General features: G+C 37.8%; 1 protein-coding gene and 1 long non-coding RNA gene across 2 annotated transcripts in view; one reads left to right on the forward strand and one right to left on the reverse strand.

The window, feature by feature from the left end:
• Positions 1–9,373: 9,373 nt before the first annotated feature.
• LOC144222842 (uncharacterized) lies at positions 9,374–16,498 on the reverse strand. The gene is made up of 3 exons (XR_013332488.1): positions 16,409–16,498; positions 15,656–16,014; positions 9,374–9,843 (listed from the first exon to the last, which is right to left on the reverse strand). It is a non-coding gene; the product is annotated as an uncharacterized LOC144222842 (long non-coding RNA).
• A 209-nt stretch (positions 16,499–16,707) lies between these two features.
• Positions 16,708–25,981, forward strand: part of PDZRN4 (PDZ domain containing ring finger 4) — a 369,168-nt gene continuing 359,894 nt past the window's right edge. The window contains exons 1-3 of the mRNA XM_077753547.1: positions 16,708–16,762; positions 19,086–19,172; positions 21,266–21,373. Of these exons, the coding sequence (XP_077609673.1) occupies positions 16,712–16,762; positions 19,086–19,172; positions 21,266–21,373 (246 nt within the window). The 5' untranslated portion in view covers positions 16,708–16,711. The remainder of the gene's footprint in view (positions 16,763–19,085; positions 19,173–21,265; positions 21,374–25,981) is intronic.

The following is a 25,981-nucleotide window of genomic DNA, read 5'->3' on the forward strand; positions in this document are numbered from 1 at the left end:
TTAAAACTGAAAGCGCTCAGTCCCAGGCAAACCTGACTGATTGGTCCCCCTCAGGCATGCTGTTCCTCCCCCTTGCTCAGCTCTTTTTAGTGCTACATATAGTCATCACTGTTCCTTCTTGGTCCAACTCACCCCATATTTGGGCCGTCTGCCGTATAGTCTCTATTTCAGTTCAGGTCACCTCTCCCTCCTCCCTGACAACCATTATTATGTCTCTGCTCATCTAACTTTCTGTAACCTCCTACTTGGAGCACCTGACAGCTTCTAAATCTATTTCACACTGCATAGATGCACAGGAAAAATAGGGAGATTATGTTGCTCTTTCAAGCCCTGAGCATTTCTAAGGAAGTTTGAAAATGTTCCCACTCAGTTTTTTCCTTAGATGACAAAGTTTTCCTTAGATTATAAACTATATGGTAGGGCTTAAATGATGGGAGTCATATTTAGATTGCGACAAAATTAATTAATATTTGTAAGGATCTTGCTTCTTTACAAATATGACTTTTTGCTTCTCTTTTCCTTTCCTTGGGACATTTACTGGAGAGTTATGCTATTGCTCTAATGACAGAAAACAAAAACAAGAAAGTGACAAATGTATAAAAGTCCTTGGATTACCTGTTTGATAAGAAACACTTTTTGATAAGGGAGGCCTCTATAATAGTTTTTTTTTTATTACAATACATGCAAAACTACACGCTTTGCTAATGTATGACCATACCTCTTTGAGACTGTTTGACTGTGGTCAAGCCCAGAGTTGGAGGGTCATCAGAGATGATGTAAGAGGTCCACATCAACCATCATAAAAGAGAGAAAAAGTGTATTTTAGTAATAGCTTGCCCTTTTATGTCATTTTTCCCATTATAGTGTCCACATTTCTTATCACGACTAATAATAAGAAATTTGTTACTAGTATTAGTAAACTAATATTTACAAAAAGAGAACAATTAACCAAACACTTTACATATATTCTAACTCATGTGATAACCCTCTCCTAAACCTCTGTGTTACATGTGAACTAACTAAGGCACGTGGAAGTAAAATGATATGTTCCAGGGCACACTTCAGGAGATGGCTGAACCATGATTCAAAAATAGGTGGTATAGGGATTGAATGCTGTTTGAACCTTGTTTGAAAAAAAGGGTTTTTGTAGAGGTACTGAAATTAAGGATCTTGAGAAGAGGGGAGGTGTGGGGGATGGGCTAAATGAGTGATGGGTATTAAGGAGGGCTCTCGTGACAAGGACTGGGTGATATATGTAAATGATGGATCACTGGATTATACTCCTGAAATACTCATATATTTCGAATAAATGATTTTCATAGCACCACACACAAAAAAAGAATGACCTTGAGATGAGATTATCTGGATTATCCAGGTGGGCCCTAATTCCAATGACAAGTGTCCATACATGAGGAACACAGAGGAGAGAAAGATAAGAGGAAGAGGCAACGTGATCACAGAGACAGAAGTGATGCAGGCACAGCCCAGGATTGCCTGAAGTTGCCAGATGCAGGAAGAGGCAAGGGAGAAATCTTTCCTAGAGGTTTCGGGGGGAGATGGTCCTGCCCACACTTTGATCTGAACTTCTGGGCTCCAGAACAGTGAGAGAATAAATTTCTGTTGTAAATCATCCAGTTTATGGTAGTTTCCCGGGACAGTCCTAGGACACTAATGTGGTCTGGCTCTACAGTCTCTTTTCCCACTCCCTGAGCTATACTGAATCTAAACACCTACCACACTTGCCCAGGACATTTGCTTCTCCACTCTCCACAATCACTGTTGCAAACATTCTCCTTTCTCCTCAAACTGGTATATACCTGCATTCTTCCTTGTCCTTACTCTCATTGAATTATATTGCTGAATATTTTACTCAGAAAACATGCCATCAAGAGGTAACTGGGTGGCTCAGTCTGTTAAGCATCCAACTCTTGATTTTGGCTCAGGTAAGTCTCAAGGTTATTTGGTGAGATCAAGCCTCAAATTGGGCTTTGCGCTGATAGCATAAAGCTTATTTGGAATTCTCGCTCTCCCTCTCTCTCTCTCTCTCTCTGCCTCTCCCCTGCTAGCACACAGTCTCTCTCTCCCAAAATAAATAAATATACATTAAAAAAAGAAAATCAAATAGCCCCTTTATTGTTCCATTTCCAAATTTACCAATTTGTGTTGTACCACATTATTGAAATTTTTCCTTTGTTATTTGAAGAACTCTCTACTTCTACCCAAGCACTTGTACTCTTGATGTTTTCTTCTTTACCTTACCAAATTCTTTTTTTTTTAATTTTTAATATTTTATTTATTTCTGAGAGAGAGACAGCATGAGCAGGGGAAAGTCAGAGAGAGACAGGGAGAGACAGAATCTGAAACAGGCTCCAGGCTCTGAGCTAGCTGTCAGCACAGAGCCCGACGCGTGCTTGAACCCACGAACCTGAAATCATGAACTGAGGCAAAGTTGCATGATAACCAACTGAGCCACCCAGGCGCCCCAACCTTACCAAATTCTTTATTATGTATTAGTTATCTATTAGTGTGTAGCAAATTACTCCCCAATCTAATAGCTTAACAGCATACACTTATTATCTCACAGTTTCTGTGCATTGGATACCCAGGCATGTGCCAATTGGGTCTCTACTTCAGGGTCTTTCCCAAAGCTGTAACCAAGGCATTACCCAGAGTTGAGGGCTCATCTGATGACTCCAATGGGAAAGGATGTGTTTCCAAGGTCACTTTTTCCAAGATCCTGCGATAGGCAGGAATGAGTTCCTTTAGGGCTTGTCAGACTACAAGACTCAGATCCTTGCTTACTCTTGGAAGGAATCCATCTTCAGACCCCTGCCACATGGATTTCCCCACTATGGCACTTGCTCTATCAAAGTCAGAGAGAGAGAGAGTCTGCTAGCAAAACAGAATTCACAATGTTTTTTAATGTAATCATGTAAATGACAATGCATCACCTTGGTCCCATTCTATTGCTTAGAAGCAATTCTCTAGGCCAGCCAACAGTCAAGGGCATGAATACACACTCCTTCATGCTTTATTTTTCCTACATTATCACATTCTCTGTCTCTAAAGGATGATACTAATTGGTATGCAAACATGCTTTAGATTATCTAATTTTGAGGGGCACCAGGGTGGCTCAGTTGGTTACGCTCCCAACTCTTGATTTCAGCTCTGGGCATGATTTCATGAAACATGTGATCAAGCCCTGCATTGGTCTTCCTGTTGAGCACAGGAGCCTGCTTGGGGTTCTGTCCCTCCCTCTCTCTCTGCCCCTCCCACATTCACTCATGCTCTCTCTCTGTCCCTCTCCCTCTCTCTTTCAAAATTAATAAATAAACATTAAAAAAGATCTAATCTAAGATCTAATTTTGAAGCAAAACCTATGAAACCATATACCCTTCCATTGACCACCCAATTTACCATCTTAAAATTTTATAGTTATCACCCTTTTTATATTGCTTAACAAAATTTAGCCTCTTCCAGTATAATGAGATGTTCTGTTTTTTTCCGATGATCATTATTGTTTTATCGTTTACATATAGAACACCTATCTTTTACCTTTTGAACACTTTTGTGCTTAAAACATTGTGTATTGTATGAGATAGGGATTATTATATTTTTCCATATTCCTAACAAAGTGACCCAGAATGATCTAAAAAAAAGACCACCCTTTTGCATTGTAAAGTAGTATAAACTATGTGATAAATCATGCGACCATATATGTGTAGGTTGATTAGATTCTTTTTATTGTATAGTCTACATAAAATTTTGAATAAAAAATAAACATAAAAATTATTCTTATATCCTCAAAGAAGGTAATATTTTCTCACAACAAGGAATATGAAATCCACTAATGAACACACAGACATGTGATAGAGAGACAAACCTTCACACATACAAATACACACAGGTATCTGGATATCTATACTCTCTTGATCACAAATTAACCTTTGTTAACTATTAGGTAAATATTGTTCCTTGTTGCTCCTTTATTTAGCATGTCTTTGATTTAGTGAAGTTAACCTTTTGTTTATTCCTTAATTGTTTGTTTGTCTTTCTTGTAAATGTTCTTTGCTCATTTCTTTGTTGGGATTTAAATATTTGTCCTAGACATATAACCTGCATACTTATTACCTACTTTTACTTTTATTTTATTGTTAATATCCAGAAATTTTAAGAGTAATGTAGCCAAATCTACTATAATTTTCCTCTAGTTTCTTCAGGTTGATTTCTAGAAATTTCAATATTTAATCATTTAATAATTGTGGGGCTTATCCATGCAAATGGAGACTGGTCAAAATTGAAATGGATTTTGCTCCAAATATGTAAGTGATTTTTCTAACATCATTTCCTGAATGCACACATACCTTGGAGATATTGAGGGTTTGGTTCCAGACCACTGCAATAAAGTGAATATCATGATAAAGCAAGTCAAATAAATTTTTTTTTATTTCCTGGTGCATATAAAAGTTATGTTTACAATATACTGTAGTCTATTAAGTTTGCAATAGCATTGTGTCTAAAAACTGATGTGCATACTTTAATTAAAAATACTTTATTGCAAAAAAATATGAATCATCATTTGAGTTTTCAGCAAGGCATAATCACTGACCTCAGATCACCATAACAAATATAAAATAATGAAAAAGTTTGAAATATGGGAGAATTATCAAAATGTGACACAGAAACATGGAGTGAGTACATGCTGTTGGAAAAATGGCACCAATAAACTTGCTCGATGCAGGATTGCCACAAACCTGCAATTAATAGAAAACATACTATCTGTGAAGCACAGTTAAATCAGGTATGACTATAATCTATTTCTTTCCCAATATCTGTGCTGGATACTAGGGCTAGATAACTTAGAAAGTCTTGGGTCAGGCTGAAGTCTTGCAGTATCTGTGTGGAAGCCAATTCTCTACCTTGTCAATCCTATCTCCTTTCACTTTTCCCCCCAAATTCTCCAGGTTCTGCCCTTCAGCTTGGAAGCTTAGGATACCTCCACAGCCCAGAGTGATGTTCTGTATGTCTGTGTTCTGTCTTTCTCTCTCATCTTCTCTTAATGCTTTATGGATGCCTTTTATTCAGCTATACTACCCATAATAGGAAAATTAACAAAGAGAAATAATTTATATAATTTTTGTGCATCACCACAAGTATGCACACATGAACACACTCTACCTTTTATTATTTAGGAGCTCTCTCTGGCTATGAAAAATAGGATTGATAAATAGTTGTAGAAACAATCCTCTTATAGCAAATGTTCAGCTGACTTGAGAGAGGACAAAGTTAGGTAGAGAGCCAATTTGCTTTTCCTGGTTTTAATTTAAGTATGGATTAAATCAATCAATTTAATACCTAAATGTCTCTATAGTCATTATATGAATCTACTGTAAGTGGGTATAATTAATGCAGTCATCTTTGGGAAATATGCTTTGGTGATATGCAGGCATGCAAATTGAATTAGAACTATTATGAAAAGATTAAAAGAGAAGTTGTTAAATGGATATGCATGAAGTAAGGCCTCCCTGTGGTGTTTTCTTTCCGTTTTCCTCCCCTCCCATCTCTTCGCCTCCCCTCCTCTTCCCTCTCCGTATTCCCCTTCCTTTAATTTCTTCTCTCTCATACTTCACTTCTGTTTTCATTGGAATCATAGAACTGAATTAATCATAATCTTTGGTTCATGATACACCATCATCATTAATCTGTGCAATTCCCTTCTTTGGTTTTCTTTTGTCCCCCTCCTCCTTCTTGTTTTTGTTTTTCTTGTTTTTATTCCCAGTCCCCACTGCCATTTCTTTCCTTCCTTAGTCACCTGCTCTAGTGCATTTAACATTTTTTAGAAATATATAGTGTTTTTGGATATATGTGTATCCTTGAAAAATGTGTGTAGTTATTTTGTGAATGTATGTGGTTTTAATTTATAAAAAGTGGTATTCTGCTATAGATATACTTATGGTTATTTTTTTGACATTTATTTATTTTTGAGAGACAGAGCACAAGCTGAAGAGGGGCAGAGAGAGAAGGAGACAACACAGAATCTGAAGCAGGTTCCAGGTTCTGGGGTGTCAGCACAGAGAGCTCAAAATGGGACTTGAACCCAAATTGTGAGATCATGACCTGAACCCAAGTCGGAGGCTTAACCGACTGAGCCACCCAGGCGCTCCTTTTATGGTTATTTCTTTAACTCAGTATGTGGCTTTGCACTCAGCTGTATGCTATAGGTATATGTAGATCATTGCTTTTGGCCAGTGCATAGTCCATATAGTCCATAAACTACTTCTTCTTTTTTTCTTAATGCTTTGTATTTATGTATTTATTTATGTATGTATTTATGTAGGTATTATTTATTTATTTATTTATTTATTTATTTATTTATTTATNGAGAGAGAATCCTAAGCAGACTTTGAACTCTCAGAGCGGAGCTTGACATGGGGCTTGAACCCAGGAACCACAAGATCATGCCCTGGGCTGAAACCAAGAGTCAGAGGCTTAACTGCCTGAGCTACCCAGACAGCCCAGCCCATAAACTATTTCTATCCCACTTTTTCATTTCTCTCCTGGAGACGATCACCTAGGTTTCCCAGAACTCCCTGGTCCCCAGACAAAGCTGCACCATACCTGCAGTACCAACTTGTGAAAAGAGCTCCCAGGAAAGGTTTACCAGGGCATAAGTGCTGCCAGATTGTTCTCCAGATTTGTTGGCTTGTATTTCTTAGTGTTTTGGCAAGATGCACATAAATTTGAAAATCTGGTAATGCGCCAACATTCAAGGGCAGGTTGAATTATAAGTGAGAAAAGTCAAAAAGGAATCTAATGTTTAAGGCTCTTCTAAAAACAATGCTCTTTTAGATTAACTGAAAAACAGCATTTTTGAGAAATGATGCATGCAGCATATAGTTTTATCTACATTTATTGATTTGGGTCAGATTTTAGGAACAACATTTTGCATGAATTATGTTTCATAGCATTTTAACAGGGATTATATATGGTATAATATGATTTATAGAATAACTAAAAATTTGTTACTGTTACAGTTTACATTTACAAATCCTCTAACATAAATTAAGTTTCCCCAGAGAAAATTAAAAGAGCTGACATTTATTAAATACCTCCTATGTGTCAGAGAAATAAGCACAATTTTATTATTCTTCATACAATCATTGTGTAATATTCAGTATTTTGCTCCTTTTATTTTATTTTTTTTAATGTTTTATTTATTTCTAGGAGAGAGAGAGACAGCGTGAGCAGGATAGGGTCAGAGAGAGAGGGAGTCACAGACTGAAACAGGCTCCAGGCTCTGAGCTGGCAGTCAGCACAGAGCCCGACGCGGGGCTCGAACCCACGAACACGAGATCATGACCTAAGCGAAAGTCGGACCTCAACTGACTAAGCCACCCAGGCGCCCCTCTTCCTTTTAGAGGTACAGAAATTAATATTCTGAAAGGTTAAATCATTTCCCACAAAATTGCATAGCTGGTATATATAAAGGAGCTAAGATTCAATTCAAGGACTATCTTAATTACAAAGTCTTAATCTTCACCAGGGACTTTTAAAAAAATGGCATAGTAGCTAGCATAAAGACAGTTAGTTTGGTTTAGTGGTTAAGAACAGAGTCTGTAAGGGGCACCTTGGTGGATCAATCAGTTAGGGGCTGGCTATTGATTTTGGCTCAGGTCATGATCTCCTGGATCCTTGGTTGGAGCCCTGTTTTGGGCTCTACACTGACAGTTAGGAGTCTGCTTGAGATGGTCTCGCTAACCCGCCCCCAGCCTCTCCCCTGTTCACACTTGTGCAGTCTCTCTTACCACCCCCCTTCTCAAAATAAATAAACTTAAAAAAAAAAAAAGAAAGAAAGAACAGAGCCTCTAATCCTGGTGTCCAAGTATAAATCCCAGTGTTGCCATTTACAAACTCCAAAACCTAGAGCAAGTCACTCAAACTCTCTAGGTCTCAGTTTCCTTATTTGTAAAACAGAGATGATGAGAATAATGATACCTACCCTCTAGAGTTGTTTTGACTTGTAAATGACTGATATATTTAAAGCTTAGGACAGCTTCTGGAACACACTAAGCAGTCAGTTATTTATAATCTGTTCTTTTTCCAAAGAGGTTCAGATATTTATGTCAAAACCCTGTTCACCCAGGGGAAGCTGACACATCTCCTGCTCCAGGGTCCTCATCAGTCTGTGTCAATCAGTGTAATGACATGACCTTTTCTGGTGACTAGTTCTGGAATGCTCAAATGGGCAACCATGGATAATAAGACTCAAAATTTTGGGCAGGGGAGGGGAGCAGTGGGGAGGTTGGGGAGATGGATTCTGGAGAAGCTCTATGCTTGCTTTTTTGTGAAAACCTACTTCCTTGACCACTCAGCATATATAAGGAAGCACAGAACACTGAAAGTTACTGGCACTCACCCTTCAGCCATGAGGAGAAGCAGTCTTAGAAGCCAGCCAGGGTCGTAAAAGGGCACAACCTGAGTCACTGAGGGCATCCTGAAGCCACTGGATGAACCAAAGGCTAACCCAGCTCTAGACTCCAACTCACTTTTTATAAAAGTTTTAAAATTTTTATTTATTTATTTTTGAGAGAGAGACAGAGACAAAGAGGCAGAGACAGAGATGGAGAAGGGCAGAGAGAGAGAGAGAGAGAGAGAGAGGACAGAGAATCCCAAGCAGGTTGCACAGCTGTCAATGCAGAGCTTGACGTGGAGCTTGAACTCATGAACTGTGAGATCATGACATATAGATTCCAACCTATTGCTTAGACCAGCATGAGTTAAATTTTTGGTGGGTTGGGCTGTTGATAATTATATTCATGTGTCTGTAAACAGATCATGACTAAATGTCATCCCTTTTTCTAGCTCCGAGATTTTAGTGATTGGGTGAGTGAACTACTTTTGTTTTTTTCTGAGTTTCTTGAGGGAGAATTTAGTTGCCACAGGAAAATCAGGTTTAGTTGGAATGACAGATGCTAAAGCGTTTTCCTAGGAAAGTTTGAATGTATGAGAAAGATTCTTGGAAACAGAAGAGGATTATACAGGAGGGCACTGTGAGAGCAGCTAAAAATAGGGTTAAAAAGATAAGCAAGGATGATCAATTTTTTTTTTAAAGAAATTAACTGAGTCAGAAAAGATTGAGGGAAAACAGTGAATCCAAAGGGCTTATAACATGGATGGTGATTATGGATCTGATGGGAGCAAGCAACATGGAGCTAGGAGGTGGGCAAGAAGTCCACGGGTGGAATTAATCAACCTCTCTATTACAATCAGAACCTTGGTGTGCAGTTGTGGGAAGACACTGCAAATGAATACTTTAATCATAACCTTAACTATGACCCAAAATTGCACATAATTTAAACTATCATATTTATTTAACATTAAAGAAACATTTGCTGAATACATTGTGAATACAACATTGTGTAGAGAATTGTTCACAAAAAATACACATATCACAGGTGCCTGGGTGGCTCAGTCGGTTGAGTGTCTGACTTCGACTCAGGTCCTGATCTCACGGTTCATGGGTTCAAGCCCCGTGCTGTGCTCTGTGCTGACAGCTAGCTCAGAGCCTGGAGGCTGTTTCGGATTCTGTATCTTCCTCTCCCTCTGACCCTCCCCTGCTCACGCTGTCTCTCTCTCTCTCAAATAAATAAAACATTAAAAACCATTTTAAAAAATACACATAGCAAATAAAGGCAAATGATACTACAAAATTGGTGAGCAAGATTTGCAACATAGATGAGAGGTTGCTCTTGGGGATTTCTATAATCCAGATAGAAAATTCCAGAAGGAAGAAAACTTCCTTAGCTCACGTTCAAAGTTGCTTTCAGTGGTACATTCTTCTCTCTAGGCATATAACAAGAAATACATATTTATTAAATAGGTATGGTAGAATATACACAAAACAAAGACCCATTTCTGCTCTTCTCACAACAAGACAGTGACAATTGATGACCTATGTTATAAAGTCCTCTTACAAAGAATAACATATGTTCTTCTTTCCTCAACTTTCAAAGATAGATGAATATAAACAGAATTTAACAATATTATACAGGCTGATAAAAAGTAGAATTCTTAATATACATAGACTCATATATTATAAAAAACCTCAAATATTATGATAAAAATGTGAAGAATAATCCTAGGAAGAAATACCTGTGGTCAATAAACATTCAATTCCACTGGTAAACAAAGAAGTGCAAATTAAAATAAGAAAATGATGAGATTTCTTTTTCTTTTTTTGGAGTGAGGACATTCAGTGTGGTGGGACATGTACTCACACACTGCTTTCTATCGATAATTGATAAAATATTTCTGGAGTGCAATAATGAGGGCAAAAACATACACTACTAACTACGCTTCAAGGTTCTATATTTATTAACTCAATCTCAACAACCCAGTGAGGTAGGACTAATCGTTACTCTCATTTTACAGATGATAAGAAAGTTAGTGAGGAAAAGTTAACTAAATTTGTCAAGACTACATAATCAGTTGGTGGTAATGCTGGGGTTTACTTTACACTGACTGATAAAGAATAAGGTACCCTGAATTTGGAAGCTTAGAATTTAAACTTGCTTCATATATTATGCTGTAGTATATGATCATATTTATTGTATTATAAATGGTTACTAAAGGATTCAAAACATACTACAGATATTTTGACCAATAATTTGTTGGCTTTCACAACCCACAAGTTGATTTAACAAACTTACCGTGTGCAAAATTTTGTTTAAATCTCTTGAATTTTTGAGAAACATCCAGAAGATAGTAAAATCATGTAAAATCTTCACTGAAGTAAACACGAAATAAGGTTTCAACCAAAATGCATAGTGATTGATTTATTAAGCCAGGAGTCAAGAAATTGAGGCAATTGTTCTATCATACAGAAAACTCAGCTATTTGATATCAGTTACGTAGACAAAATGATCTAAAAATACAACCCTATCAGCATTTCAAGGAACAATTCATAAGGTCGATATTCTCATTTATATCAATTATTCAAAGACTTCTGATGAATATGAGGCTAGAATTTTCCTTAGAGAAAAGCAGACAACAAAATGGTAGCCTTTACACAACAGAATTCAAATAAACATAATTTATAGCTTCTATTCACATATCAGTTTTGATAGTACTTTTTATCCTAAATTGATTCTGTAGTAGATAAGGGGAAAACAAGTTTTTACAGTATAGTATTTAGGAGAGCTCTTTAATGAGACAGATTTTGGTTTCATTCCAGGTTCTGCCACTTTCAATTTGTGTAAACTTGGGCAAATTGTGGGGGTAATAATAGTATCTACCCAAGACAATCATTGGAGAGTTGAGTAAGATTGTACGTGTAAAGAGTATACTGCTCTACCTACCACATAGTGAAGAGTTATTACACATCATCTATTATCGTTGTTATTGATACCTTCACTGATTGATATCAGTCAATGACTGATCCACAAAAATATAGCACAAAATCAAGCTTAATGAAATACAGGATTTAATATGACTTCCTGTACAAAGCATCTCTCACAACAGGCCTCTCAAACAGAATAATAAAGTTACCCTAAGTAATGTCTCAGGGACTTTAGAACACCAGTCCATAGGTGATTTGGAAGTTGTCATAACTTTTAACTTACTCTCTCACCTTAACTTGGTTTTCTTCAAGGTCTTCCTTGTGCTTTGTCTGATAATTCATTCCTACAGAGACTGTATAATTACTATAAAGCACTTAGTGTATTTTGGTGTACATAAAAGTTATATTTGTATTTTTCTTAAAAATGACATTTGGTATTGTCATAATAACCTTTCTAACTCTTCATTTTGCCAGAAAATCATTGAAAAGCAAAATAATAGCAAATAACTCCTAATGGATTACATGCCAATAAACAGGGATTATTAAGGATTGACATTGCTCTGGGTTTAACTGTGTATTTTCCCAAGAGTAAAACTCATCACCAAAAGGGTCCTTCTCTGGCATAATATGTTATCAGTTTATCTTGTAAAAATCTTGGTTTAGTAAGCTTTCAAATACAGTTGACCCTTGAACAACATGGGTTTGAATTGCATGGGTCCACTTATATGTGGACTTTTTACAGGACTGTAAGTGTATTTTCCATTCTTTATGATTTTCTTAATATTTTCTTTCCTCTAGCTTACTTACTGTAAGAATACCACATATTAAATCTGTGTTAATTGACTGTTTATGTTGTTGGTAATGTTTCCTGTCAACAGTAGGCTATTAGTATTAAGTTATTGAGGGGTCAAAAGTTACATGTGGCCTTTAAGCTGTGTGGGGGTTGGAGCCCCTAACTCCTCTGTTGTTTAAGGGTCACCTTAGCATCTTTTATGATCTTTACCAATTTCAGAAATTTTAGGAGCAGCTGGGTGGCTCAGTCAGTTAAGCATCCATCTTCAGCTCAGATCATGATCTCAACAGTTCATAGGTTCAAGACCCGCATGGGACTGTGCTGACAGCTCAGAGCCTAAAGCCTGCTTTGGATTCTGTGTCTTCCTCTCTGCCCCTCCCCTGCTCATGCTCTGTCTTTGAAAAAGAAATAAAAACATTATTTTTTTTAATTTCAGAATTTTTAAATATTCTCAAGTTTATCTTGTTATTATTTCATGCTTTATGAATAAATTTATTTATGCTACTAGTTTCAGTTCTGATCCTACATTATGACACAAAGGATATTGTGATAAGAACAAAAATGAATGTTAACTTCAGTAACACAGATAAATGTATTCCACTGACACTATTTTGACCTGAACTAGCTGGGCATTTTTGCCTCTTCTACCAGAGTAATCTTATAATCTAATTTATAGCTTAAATTTAGGTCACTTTGGAAAAATGCATAAGATTAAGGTTATAATACTAATTCATGAAAAATGACCCGGATTCAGGGAAAAGAATATATAAATGATGAGATTTCAAGTTTTTGTAATAGAAGATTTAAAAATTATTCTCAGGTAAAAAGCCCCAATTTATGCTATATGAACATGTATGAAATAATAAATTATGCAAAAATTTCTTTGGATTTCTTCAAAATTTCCCCAACTTTCTTCCTGATTCTATGATTCTTACAAAGACAAGAGACAACATGAATAAATTACAAATGAGTTTCTATAAAGTATTATCTATGCATGGGGTGGGAAAAATTATCTCTTTCTCCTTTTTAACCTCTCCAATCATCATTTCTGAGTCTTGGAATATAGTATTTCAATGTTAGATCTGTTAGCATTTGACAGGCAGTAGCTTTCAGATTCCCTATCATCTTGGAAGTAGGCATGGCTCAGAGCTAGGTTGGAACCTTGCCTCCTCTCCCTGGAAACACCCAGAGGCATACTCTCATTTCCTTATTGCAAGGAATTGGCCCAAGCCAATAGCAAGTTAATTTTTTATCTGTTTTCATGAATATGTAACAGTGGATTGAAGCAAAAACTTGTTCCTACATTGAAAATATCAAATACTGACTACTTATAGACATTTTGAGTTCTGCGATGGTCCTTGGCTTGGAGATGAACTAAGATTATTAATTGTCTTTCCCTTCTCTCTTGGTAGGCACATATTCTCAGGTCCAGTCTGAATCAAAGGCAACAGGCCTGGCCTGGCTCCAACTTGCAGGACAGCTAGAGGCTGGTCTTGCCCAACAAGAAGGATGACAGTGTCTGCCTTCCAACTTTTCCTCATATTGCTATTCAGCCTGCAACTTTCACTAACCAGAGATTCTTAAAAGGAACTATCATCAGTGAAAACAAGGATATGCCCAAGCTAATGATGCAGGGTGCTAATTTGTCTCATCTGCCAAAAGACATGTAAATGTTACTAGATCTGTTTTTGCTGAAATATTTGGGCATATTTCAAACTTATTCCAAGTGCTTTTTTTTATTTCTGATCTAAGCCAATTACCTAAATCCATGTACCTAGCTATCACAATTTTCCAAGATATCGCAATTTTCTAATATATAGAATACCCCCTTTATAGTCTGGGAAGTGCAATCATACTCTTTGGCTCAAGGACTATCACAAATTTATCATGCACAACATTTTCAGACGGGGAGAGTCCATGAGGTTCACTTGGGTGTGACCATTCCCTTAGTGTTTGACTCCTGTAATGGTTTTCCTTGTACTTTGCTATTTTAGAAGTGCTGAAGTTTGCAATTCCTCGTGTAAAGGATTTTCCTAAGCTCCCTTCTGGCCTACTTCATTACTTGGCCTCACTTTGCATGTTCTAATTTTTGAACTTATTATTCTCTGTGGACAGGGTTTTTGACATCCATCTTCTCTTTAACAATCAAAATGTTATACATTCTGAAATTGCTCATACCATAATCTGTTCATGTTCCTTACTTTTGCTACAAGAGTTGCATGGGTAGACCAAGGACATCATAATACTGTTTATTTCATTCTTTTCAGGTAATTGCAAGTCTCATTTTCTTAATACCTCAATAGAACTTTTTTAGATTCCATCTTTTTACCCTTTGTAAAATGTTCTCACTGCCATTATGTTTATTGTGAAACAATAAATGTCAAGCCATAGCTATAAAGTCATAGCTATCAGTCGTAGCCTTTTCCATAACTAACAAAGGATGGAACTGATTCTTCCTGCCTAGAATTATTTGAATAAATTCTGTAACATTCTGCTTCACATGGTCTATACAATTTACAAGAATATGTTCATGGTGTTAATGTTAAATTGTTTCTTTTTTTATTCAGAAATTTACTGTGTGTTTATTTACTTGGCAAAAGATAGGCCAAAGGGGAGGGAGAAATTTGGAGCATTGTGGCAAATGTTATTATATCTGCATGTATAAAATGTGAAACACAGCCTCTTATTTTTAAAACACGTTTAAAAGCCTATCAAACATCTGGCAAGCCACTCCGGGATCCTCACTCATTCTTGAGCTGCTCTAATAAAATCTCACCTTTCAACCAGAAAGAAGGCTCAGAAGGTTCTCAGTAGCCTCCATGATTAGCCTTTGCTAATTCTTCAGTTAGCACCAAGGATATAAAGCACAAAACCTGGAGTTTTTTTCATGTGTTTCAACGATACCTTTGATGGTACACAAAAGTACACAGCTTTCAGGAAACAACACTCAGCTGGCAGTGAGGAGTCATCAATGATTAATTTAGGAGGCCCATCCCTAGCATGTGGAAGTAGCTTCAGGATAATGGCAATGAGTAGTCTGTATCCAGGCGATGGGTTGCTTTGCAGTCCTGATGTTCAGAAGGTGGTGAAAGAAGCTGAGGGAGGAGGGCTTGGAGGAGCCCCTTACCGCATGGTTTGGGGGGGTGGGGAAGGGGCTGACAGAATACAGACTTTGATCTCTTGCTACATACATAGTGTTAATCTAAACTGTATACTCAGGGTAAATAAGATATGATTTGTTATTTCACTGCTTTCCTGCATAATGCTTTTCCTTTAATTCTCCTTTCCAGGTGCCCAAATGATCACATTCCCATTCCCAGTGGTAAAATACCTGCGAATTAGAAGATGGATGGTGTGGTGATTGAGCCCGGAGTCAGGCTGCCGAGTAACAGTATCCTGGCCTTCTCACACGGTAGGAGGCCTTGAATGGCCCTGAAAGTTCTAGGAGGGAGGTGTCTTAGGGCGAGCACCTGGCCGTTTCCCCATCTTCGCTGTCAGTCATCACCCCGCCTCGCTACACTCACCTTATTTCTGGATCCTGATTTGAGAAGCCTGGCTCCTGTAGGCTCTTGAGAGTGCTTTCCTAAGGTGTCGGCTACTTAGCTGGTGATTTTGTAGTTGGCTGATATGAAAGAACGGAAGTGCATGTATTTCAAACACATTACTGAAGATCCACTGGATGCGGGGCGATGAGAATCCAGCGGAACACCGATGGACAAAAATCCGGCTCTCCGAGAGTTTACATTCTGGTGGAATTAGAAGTTGTTCCTCAACATCTGCGCTGTGCTCATTATCAGCTCTGCCTGAGGACTGCGTGAAGTTCGCCGTTCAGGCAAAGGAAGCACAGCTTTCCCAAGGGCCATTGTAAGCGGGCCTCAGCTCTCTGCGGACAAAATGTGAAAGAATATAAATTGCAGAGCCTTGAACGAGGCGGGGTAGGGGTGGGGTGTCACTTGAGGTGGCGTCTATTAGAGTCAATACGGCGGAGTCAGGGGACCCTGGCAGAGCCTGAAAACTTCAAGCCAAACAAACTCAGGGATCACAACCCCCCCGCGTTCTCCTCCTCCCCTCCGGGGAGCCACGGCCACCGCCACGGGAAAGCCGTCCCAGGGGTAGGCCGGGGGAGACAGGGGGCTTGGAGAAAGTGGACTCGGACTCGCTCCCCCTGCTCCCCCTCCCGGTCATGGGCTTTGCCCTGGAGCGCTTCGCCGAAGCGGTGGACCCGGATTTCGAGTGCAAGCTGTGCGGCCAGGTGCTGGAGGAGCCCCTCTGCACACCGTGCGGACACGTCTTCTGCGCCAGCTGCCTCCTGCCCTGGGTGGTGCGGCGGCGCCGGTGCCCGCTGCAGTGCCAGCCCCTGGCGCCCGGCAAGCTGTGCCGGGTGCTGCCTCTGCGCAGCCTCGTCCAGAAGCTGCGCGTCCAGTGCGACTACCGCGCCCGCGGCTGCGCCCGCTCGGTCCCGCTGCAAGAGCTGGCTGCGCACGTGGAGCGCTGCGACTTCGGCCCTGCCCGNGCTCTGGGCGCTGCAGGGCGAGGTGCAGCTCACGGCCCGCAGGTACCGGGAGAAGTTCGCCCAGTACATGGCTCACGTCCGCAACTTCGCCGGAGACCTGGGCGGCGGCCACGGCCGGGTAAGCGCAGAGGGGTCGGGCACCTGGGGCACGACTGCGGTGGACGGGGGACCGCTGCTTTCGGGTACTTGGGATTCCTTTGGAAGGTGACATCCTTAACTTACCACGCGGTGGGAAGCATCCACCCGCCCTGACCGTACTCCACTGTTAGTACCTTTTGGATGTTAGTATTGCATTTGAGGATGTCTCCCTTCCACTTCTATTAGGATTGGAACGAGTTAAACAGATTCAATTCCAACTTTTCATAGAGAAGGAGGAATTAGGAAAACTTGTTTTCCCACCCTGACCCTCTCTCCTTTATCTTTCACTCTCCTGCCCTACCTTCTCTGCCATTTTGGGGGAGACCTCTGGCCGGTTCCTAAAGCCAATCAGAAAAGGAAAGCCAGGAAGTCCTCACTTCTCAGACCCTGCCTCCGCTCTCCTGGTGCCCCAGCATCCCTGCGGCCTTGTTAGTTGCACACCTTTAGCCCTGAATGATTTCGTTTCCCTGCCAAACTGCCTGCATCGCTTCTACTCAGTGCAGGGACTCTCGGGGATGTGAGAAACCAGGAAAACCTCGAGTTGGGAGATGGAGCGATGGGATTTCTTAGATCTACAGTGTTTTCATTACCCCGACCTTCCCTAAAGAATCCTTGCCTTCCTGAGGATTTCATCATTAGTGGAGTGTGTGTGTGTGTGTGTGTGTGTGTGTGTGTGTGTGGCTTGGGGGACCAAATCTGAGAGCAGCCACATCCATCTGCGGCCAGACTAGCTTTGTGAGCTGTGGGCAGCGGCTGTTTGCCTTCTTTGTCGAAGCTGCCTGCCCTGAACTGTGCTGGGGGACTGCCCGCTTTCAGACTGAATAAACAAGCCTCTTTGCAGCACCCCGTGTGAAGAGGCTTGTTTATAAAGCTGTTACTTCTCTTCTGGAGGACTTCTGCAGTGTTTGACATTGTTGGTCGCTGCCATGGTGAGCAGGGATTTAGCAGGACTTGCTCTCCATTCAAGGAGCTGTTTTCATTCTGCAGCGTCCCAGGGAGGAGCAACACGGAATCATTCCCATTTGGGACTGCTTTGCACTGCCTCCAACCCAGGCATGGAGTTGAGAAGCTTCTGCCCTCGAACCTAAAAAAGATAACTGAAGTGTTAGGGGGCAAAATGTTGCCACTCTGATAAAGCGAGGCACACTGGGTCTCAAAAGACTGGATGCTATCCCTGATTTCTTTCTGTATCCTATTAATATCCAGGTAAATTTACAAAATGGGAAGATCCAGAGAGAAGCACAGGAATGGGCTCTGTGTTATAAGGTCATGTTTCAAGGTCGTAGGGAAGCAATGGCCGATAGAGCCACAACTAGAATCATATGACAGAGAAGTCCATGCAACAAGTCGAGCTATGATTCTAAGAAGTGAGGAAAAACTGCCCATGATTTGCAGACTATCAGAAATCTGCTGTATGCGTCTCAGAAATGTTTTCCCACTGCCGGTAGGGGCTGCTGTGTGCACTGCCTCTGAAACGCTCCTGGGAAGCGGTGGTGATGGTGCTAGTAGTGGTGATGGTGCTTATGGAATTTTACATCTTGGAAGTAATTGCCAAATATGTAATTTCGTAGGACAGTTAATAGTACCCATAGCCATGAATAAACCTTACCTAATCTGGGCACTTTCTCACCCTGTATTTAAACAGGTTGTAGATATAATTCCCGTTTGTTTTAGTACTATTTGGCTTCCAGAAAAAGAAATACATACTATTTTACTTAATACAAATTCTCTCTTTAAAATTCTTCAGGAATTATGCAAAACCAATTAAGAATGCTATTTAAAATCAGAATTACTGTAATTTAGACCCTGCATTACAATAAAATCCAGATAGCACTGTTAAAATAATTTTATCATATTATCATTATCATTAGTTGCTCACTAATACTTAAATCCCTCAAGACTTTCCAAACTGAAATTTTTACATAAAATTATTCTGAGATTCTTTATTACACTCTAAAAAAATGAGGATACTTGTAGGGTCACCAGAAATCTGTTTTAAATTACAGTGAAGTCAGAATTAGATGCTGCATTAGGATAAGAGATAGATTGATGTGTGAAAAGACAAAGTCCCTTAGATCTTTTTGAAAGTAGCTACTTTTCTCACAAGCACTTTTTAAAAAAAATAGATACTTTCAAAGTACATTTAGGAAGAAATTAACCTTCTCCCAAATTCAACCATCCTTAATTTTAAGATTTTCTTCTTCTCAAATAGTCACTTATTTACAATTTTTTAAAGGCTTGTTGTAGTATTTATTTATTTATTTATTTATTTTTACCTAGTTATTTCATCCCGTTTCTTGTAGGATGGAGAACATAAGCCGCTCACCATTGTGTTAGAAAGAGAAAATGACACATTGGGATTCAATATTATCGGAGGTCGACCAAATCAGGTAACCTACCTTGTTAATGCATAACTCACTCTTTGCTCATAAAAAAATAAAAGACAGCTTTCACTTGTGGATTTTGAATGAGGAAAACAAGTGATTTAATCTTCTAAATCGTGGTTATGATCATGTGTCAGATCCCTTAATGCAAATATTCCAGTACATAACTATATTTTTTGAGAAAACAAAACAAAAAACCCAACAGGTAACACACTTGTTCCTCTTTGCTACTTTTAATAAAATCACAGTAGGGGGGCGCCTGGGTGGCTTAGTCGGTTAAGCGTCCGACTTTCGCTTAGGTCATGATCTCGCGGTTCGTGGGTTCGAGCCCCGCGTCGGGCTCTGTGCTGACTGCCAGCTCAGAGCCTGGAGCCTATTTCAGAGCCTGTGTCTCCCTCTCTCTCTGACCCTCCCCTGCTCACGCTGTCTCTCTCTCTCTCTCTCTCTCTCCTAGAAAAAAAAAAATTTAAAAAATAAATAAATAAAATCACAGTAGGGTTCTCATTTTATTTACATTGTGTAGCCCCATTGGTAAACTTCTTAAACGCATTTCATAATAACGTGTATAGGCAATGTATATTTGAAAATATGAGGCAACTGGAGAGACTGATTATGCCTTCTATTAAGTCAACCTGCTCAGTTTTCAGATGCTAACACAGACCAAGCAGTTTATAATGCATGTTGAACAGATGAACAGTTAAAATAAGTTGAAATAAGGGATCATTGTTTTCACAGGCATATAAGCAATATCATGTTAAAGAAAGATAGTTGATTCGAGATATTTTTGGCTCCCCAAATCATATCCTTTATTTAACTGAATGAGTAATATTTTCTATGTTGATGCCAATTGTTTTCAAAATACGTGACTTAAAAAGTTAAACCAGATATTGTAGTTGCAAAGTTCTTTTATATCCTCCAAATACTACATTAACTTAATTTTCACTGTAACTAGAAAAAGGTGGTGATGTTTAAAAAGATGCATGTTCTTTAATTTTCTTAATAAACTGCCATGAAATTTTTGCATCATGCATTATAGATGTTGTCTAAGGAAACTCTCTTAGTTGTTGGCCATATGCTATGTTTGGGTCAGGATGGCAATGACCTATTTCCTTCTTACTGTTTAGTATTTCAAAAATTAGCAACGAATGACTGCTGTGTTTCTGTTTCTAGAACAGTCCCCCTTTATTATGAAAAGATAGAAGTCTTTTCATCATATCATTTTTCTTCCCCTAAGGAATATCCTTATAAAATGCCAGTTAGGTGTGTGACATTTAAATGACATTGGCCTTTTTTAAGAGGCTCTTCAAATTCATGTTAAGGAGAAATAATTAAGGAGAAATAATTTTATTTAAACTGCCATGAAATAAATTGACATTTAAAATGCTTATTATAGTATGTTGGGCATTTTACCTAGAGAAGTTCTGCAATATAATTGTTTTTTCGTGACTGGCTAAAAGGTCCTGTTTGTATTATATTGGTTATATGGTTGAGATTTAACTAATCATTAGGCTCATTGCCCCTGGAAATGTGTAACGATTAGCTTTGAATGGGTTCTCTTGCAGTTAGAGTTGATCTTTTGGGATTTCACACTTGAGCAAGCTCCTAGTCTGCCCTGTGAATAGCTAAGGTATGAGCTGTATTTCCAAATCTGTCACATCACGAGGCTCAATTAAATTTTCAAAACTATGACCACATCTCAAATCAGTTACATAGTGAGACTGGATATGTTTTTTGTTTTCCTGTAGCCCTTTATAATTACTATATCTCTCTAGAAGTAAGATGTTTTATGAATAATACCTAGGAACCAGTCAATATCACCTTGTACATACCCTTTCCTCATAGCTTTTTATGTATACCCAAAAACATGAAGTAAATGGATAATCTTGTCAGAGATGCTGGACTCATTCATTAAAGCTGCCATCTTGATTAATGACTATTTGGTATTAAGTAAGTTAAAATTCAGTGCCAAATCCCCAGCTAAGAGAGAGAATTGGATGTTTAGTGAGGTTTGGCAATGTTATATTTACTAAATTGACCTTTATCCAACTTAAGATTTTGTTTATATCTTTCTTACTGATAATGGTTATATTTTTACATAGAATAATAAGGAAGAAACATCAAAGGAAGGAATTTATGTTTCAAAAATTTTGGAAAATGGACCTGCTGACAGAGCAGATGGCCTGGAGATTCATGACAAAATCATTGAGGTAAGACAATAATAAAACATGAATAAGAGCCATGGAAGAAATATTTGGCCATCTTAAATTTCCAAACATACTGTTTTACCTTGATGTGGTACTTATTAGAGTATTTGTCTATCTAGAGTATATATCTAATCTATATCAATTGTTAGATATTGAGATAAAGGAATAAATTACCTGAAGTTTCCAAATGTGCTAATGAGTATTTCTGCTTTAATACATTGCTCTCCTGGTGAAATATGAAGAAAGTTGTATGATTATTAAGGGATTAATTTTGTATGACATTTCAAAAAATGATACATTTCTGCTAAAGAACATTTTTGATGAGGAAATATTACTGTTTTGAGCTTCTGATTATATGTTACATGGAGAGTTTAGAATTATTTATACAATACCTTTTACCATTTCTCAGTTTAATATGGTTATCTTGTTCATGCAGTTTTCCAGGGGGGAAAAATCTGATTTTCTTTCTCCTATTGCAAAAACCTGGTGGGAACTCTTTATTTTCTCAAATGTGCATTGTAGCTCTATTGTAATATTTGGGGTTGGGGTAAATTATATAAGTTAGTGAAATTTGGGCTGGGATAGTGGAGTTTTGGGTCATTTCCATTTACCACCAAAGTGATTTTGAAATATTAACTGATTGAGATAATAGTATTTGGTATTACTGAAAATGATTAGATTACTTTAATCAGTGGAATTATTTCCAATGTATTAGTAAAGGCATAAATAGAAATTTGGAAGGTTTATTTGACTCCACTACTTTGGAAATATTCTGTTTATTCCAAGTTTTATCATCCCTAGTGCTGTCTTTCTGAATATCTATATAAACTGGATGGAGATGGTTCTTTTTCTCTATTAAGCTTTTAAAAAGCTTTTAGACATTAACTCATCATCTGTGCATTAAAAAGGTTGAATTTTCAGTACTTTGACTTTGGATAAGAGTAAGAATGAAGAAGACATGGTAATTTTTCTGTGTCAGGAAAGAACTCATAACATCTAGAAATGAGCTGACTAGGTATTTTGGGGAAGAGAACGGAAATGCTTTTGGCTGAAAAGCTGGGTTTTATCTGGAGAGGTCTTTTGTATTAAAATTCTCTTCTTCCAGCTGTGTAGCCAAGAAAGCACAAACCTGCTTTCATTGATGGCTGTCCAGTGTCTTGAAAATTTGCCTCATGGAAATATTTACATGCTGCAATTTGTAAAGTTAGAAACTTTTTATTTCTACTCAGGTTTGTGCAATATGATTTAAAGGGTAACATAACTTAGACAACAAAAAAATTGTCCTTATTACTTTCTGCCTCATCTCTAAAGCATTTTGGTTTTTCCAGTTAAATGAAAATGAATGTGTACATTTGATACTGTTAGAAGGGCTAATAGAACTGAATACCTATATTCAATTAGCATACACACTCACATATATATTCAACAGAAATGTAATGGGGCTTTAAAAAACATTTTTTTTTTTTAGCTAGGTAATAATGTTAGGTATGCCTCATTAATGTTGCATTAAAAAGGAGAAGAATTTATTTTTTAAGTTATATAGTACTTCTCTTAAACATTCATTTTTTTTAACGTGAAGAGGTAATTTTATAAAAACTGTGGCTGATAAATGAAGTGCATGTAGATATCTAATACTGTTACTGATATATCTCAGAATAACCATATTTAAATCATATAAAGAGCAGAGATCAACCATGTAAGTCTAAATTAAAATTTATAACTAGCTGCAGTACTATTATTTCACCTTGATGAGCTTGAAATTTGCACCAATGACAGAAATTTATCAGTGCCTCTTTTATGCCAGGGTACATTGTAATAGACATATTTTTGTTATAGTTCCATAATATGTTCATGTGAACACATTCGCAGTGAAAAATTAGTTAGATGATATACGTATTTTTGGAATGCTGTCTGTTAAATAGTGTGAAATATTTTAAAAGGAACACTATTAGAAATATATCTCTAGTATTTAGTGGGTCAGTGATGCCATCAACTTTTAAAGTGAATAGATATTTGTGACTTTATATATATTTATGTATACATGTACATATGTATATGCATATCAAGTAGCATGCTTGATCTTATACATATGTGTGTAAAAGACCTTATATAATAATAATTTAGACATATTTAATTCCTGTCAATTATTTTAGTTCATCTGCCATTATGGTATCAGTAAAGTTTACACATTTTATAGTAATGGGAAACTAATATGAAATACATGATTAATTTAAAGAGTGCAGAGACAGAAAACAGATTTTAAAATCAAGTAATGTATTTTCCAATTTTTGTGCTCAGTGATTTATTTATTGAACTAGTTTGATGCAATGTTTTTTTTCCAGTTTTTGAATTTGAAATGGTTATGCTGGTTGATACCGTACAACAAATAAATTTGTTAGCAGTAGAAAGTACACAGTAGTTAAGATATTATGAAACTACCCATATAAGCTAACTGCCGCAATCACATGACTAAATGATTTGAATTTAGTGATGTGACTGAAATAAAAAATAGAGACTGTTAGACTTTTTTTTACTTATAGTCAAGATATACTATAAATACTTTGTCTAAATGCTTAAAGCACACATCACAGTAGGCTTATGAATTATTTTTATAAAGTAACAAAACTTTCTTTAAATCATTTATTTGGAGGAGAAAGTAGATATGTTAAAGGTCTGGTTCTGTTGATGATTAAAGAGATTTTACAAATTCTAATAAAAATATTAAATACAGCAATTTTTCAAAGTTTCTCAAAAGCCAACCACTCTAAAAGTATTATTTTTTAAATAGTCTCCACTCCACTAAAGCTGATCAAATTCAAGAATCATAAAAGAAAAAAAAGGATAGTCATAAAGTAAATCCATGTCATAGTTTTCAGTAGTGCAAAGAAAATTCTTTTGGAGTCAGTCTCTTGAGCAATTATGTTTAGTAATTTCTAGATGTTTACACATCCGTATTTGTTAAAAGATGTATAGTGTAGATTCAAAAAAAGAAATGTGTTGTGATGTTGGAGTTACAGTATTGGGTGTCAGAGTATCTCCGAAGACTGAAAAGACAGAAGACATTGTTAAAGGCATTTTGAAACATGGCAGAAATTCACATAGACCAAGAATTCACCAGAGGATATATCCAAATAAAAGCATCATTTGCATGCTGTTTTATACCCTTTCAAGACTCAAAGGAGCCATAGAAGACTCTTAATACTATCCAAGGGTTGGGTACAATTCTGTAAGAGGACAGTACCATTACTATGATTATCATCATGTTAGGATGCCTGCAGGGTGTGTGGGAGCTGAGAATCAAAGTTCACTGCAGCTGTCAGCGATTACTCCTCTGTTATTATTTTGGTGCACTGATGGCAGGCAGTACAACCTTAACCCCAGAGTGGGAAAGTGAATAGAAGGGTGGGGAGTCATTCATGGCTCTTTGTTCCCACTTTCTTCTCCCCACCTCTCCCCCCAGCTCCTAGCCAATGCTGGGTGACAGGAAAGTCCACCCTTTTCTTAGCTTCTGGAGACCAGGGGGTAGGGGTGGAGATCTGTGAATTCTATGGGAAGAAGAGTGTGGAGCAGAAAGCAGAGTTTTCTGTAATGTATATATTAAAGTCTTCTATTTAGTTTGAGATTCATAATGAAATGCAGCATTTCGTATACTTTAAAAACAGTTCTCACATTGAACAGTGTCAGGTAACCCTTTCTAGACAGTGCTGAGTGTAGTATTAGCAGAAAGAACTTTACAAATGCAATGTCTCCACAAGAACTTTACTATTCCAGACTGCCAACTACACTGTCTTTATTTCTGTAATGGTGTATCTTTTGCATTCTCCAGCACCGCACTGCTAGAGTAAAAATTTTTGATGATTATTGTGTCGATTTGCATTAAGTCTCTGCACAGTTCACTTACAGGTGCTAGCACAGAAAATGTAAATGCAGATCAGAGCTAAACATTTAGGAATGCTGTTGCCTCCTACAGCGTGCTACCTCTTTGTGTGCCTGACGGCACAGTGCACCTTACTGCCTAATAAAGCAGCTATGCTAATTTGCGTATGCTTCGGAAGCCTTTACAAGTTTTGTAGGTCACTTGTAAATCTGGTGGGGAATTAATTTTTTGATAAATTGCTATTTAATTTGAACACATCACTGAACTCTTTAGTAGCATATTATTATTATCATCCCCACATTTTTAAAAGTGTTTTTTAATTGTTTAACATTGACTGTCTGAAAGGAGAAAGAACTGAAAGCAATCATGTTAGTGCAGGTAAAGAATTACATTGTATGAGATTTGTAATCATGGTTAAATGCTACTTAAATTGGCTGCTGTTTTACCATGATATACTTATTATATAATTGTATATTTTAACATATGGTGAAAAATACTGTGTGGTAGTGGGAAAAGCATGAATCCTGGAGTCAAGGAGATCTCGCTAGAATTCCTGTCCTGCCTCTTTAAACCTTGAGCAAGTCAATTGTACCTCAGTTTCCATGCCATTCATGGTTACTGTGTACACAAAATGTGCTCGGCACAAGGCAGGTTCTTAGAACACACTATTATGAGGCTGATGTCTCTCAGCTTATGCAAGTAGTTTGTTCTCCAGAACACAGAGACAATAGGTG

Source organism: Crocuta crocuta, unplaced genomic scaffold, assembly GCF_008692635.1.
Source record: "Crocuta crocuta isolate KB4526 unplaced genomic scaffold, BGI_CrCroc_1.0 scaffold30, whole genome shotgun sequence".
Taxonomy (NCBI): domain Eukaryota; kingdom Metazoa; phylum Chordata; class Mammalia; order Carnivora; family Hyaenidae; genus Crocuta; species Crocuta crocuta.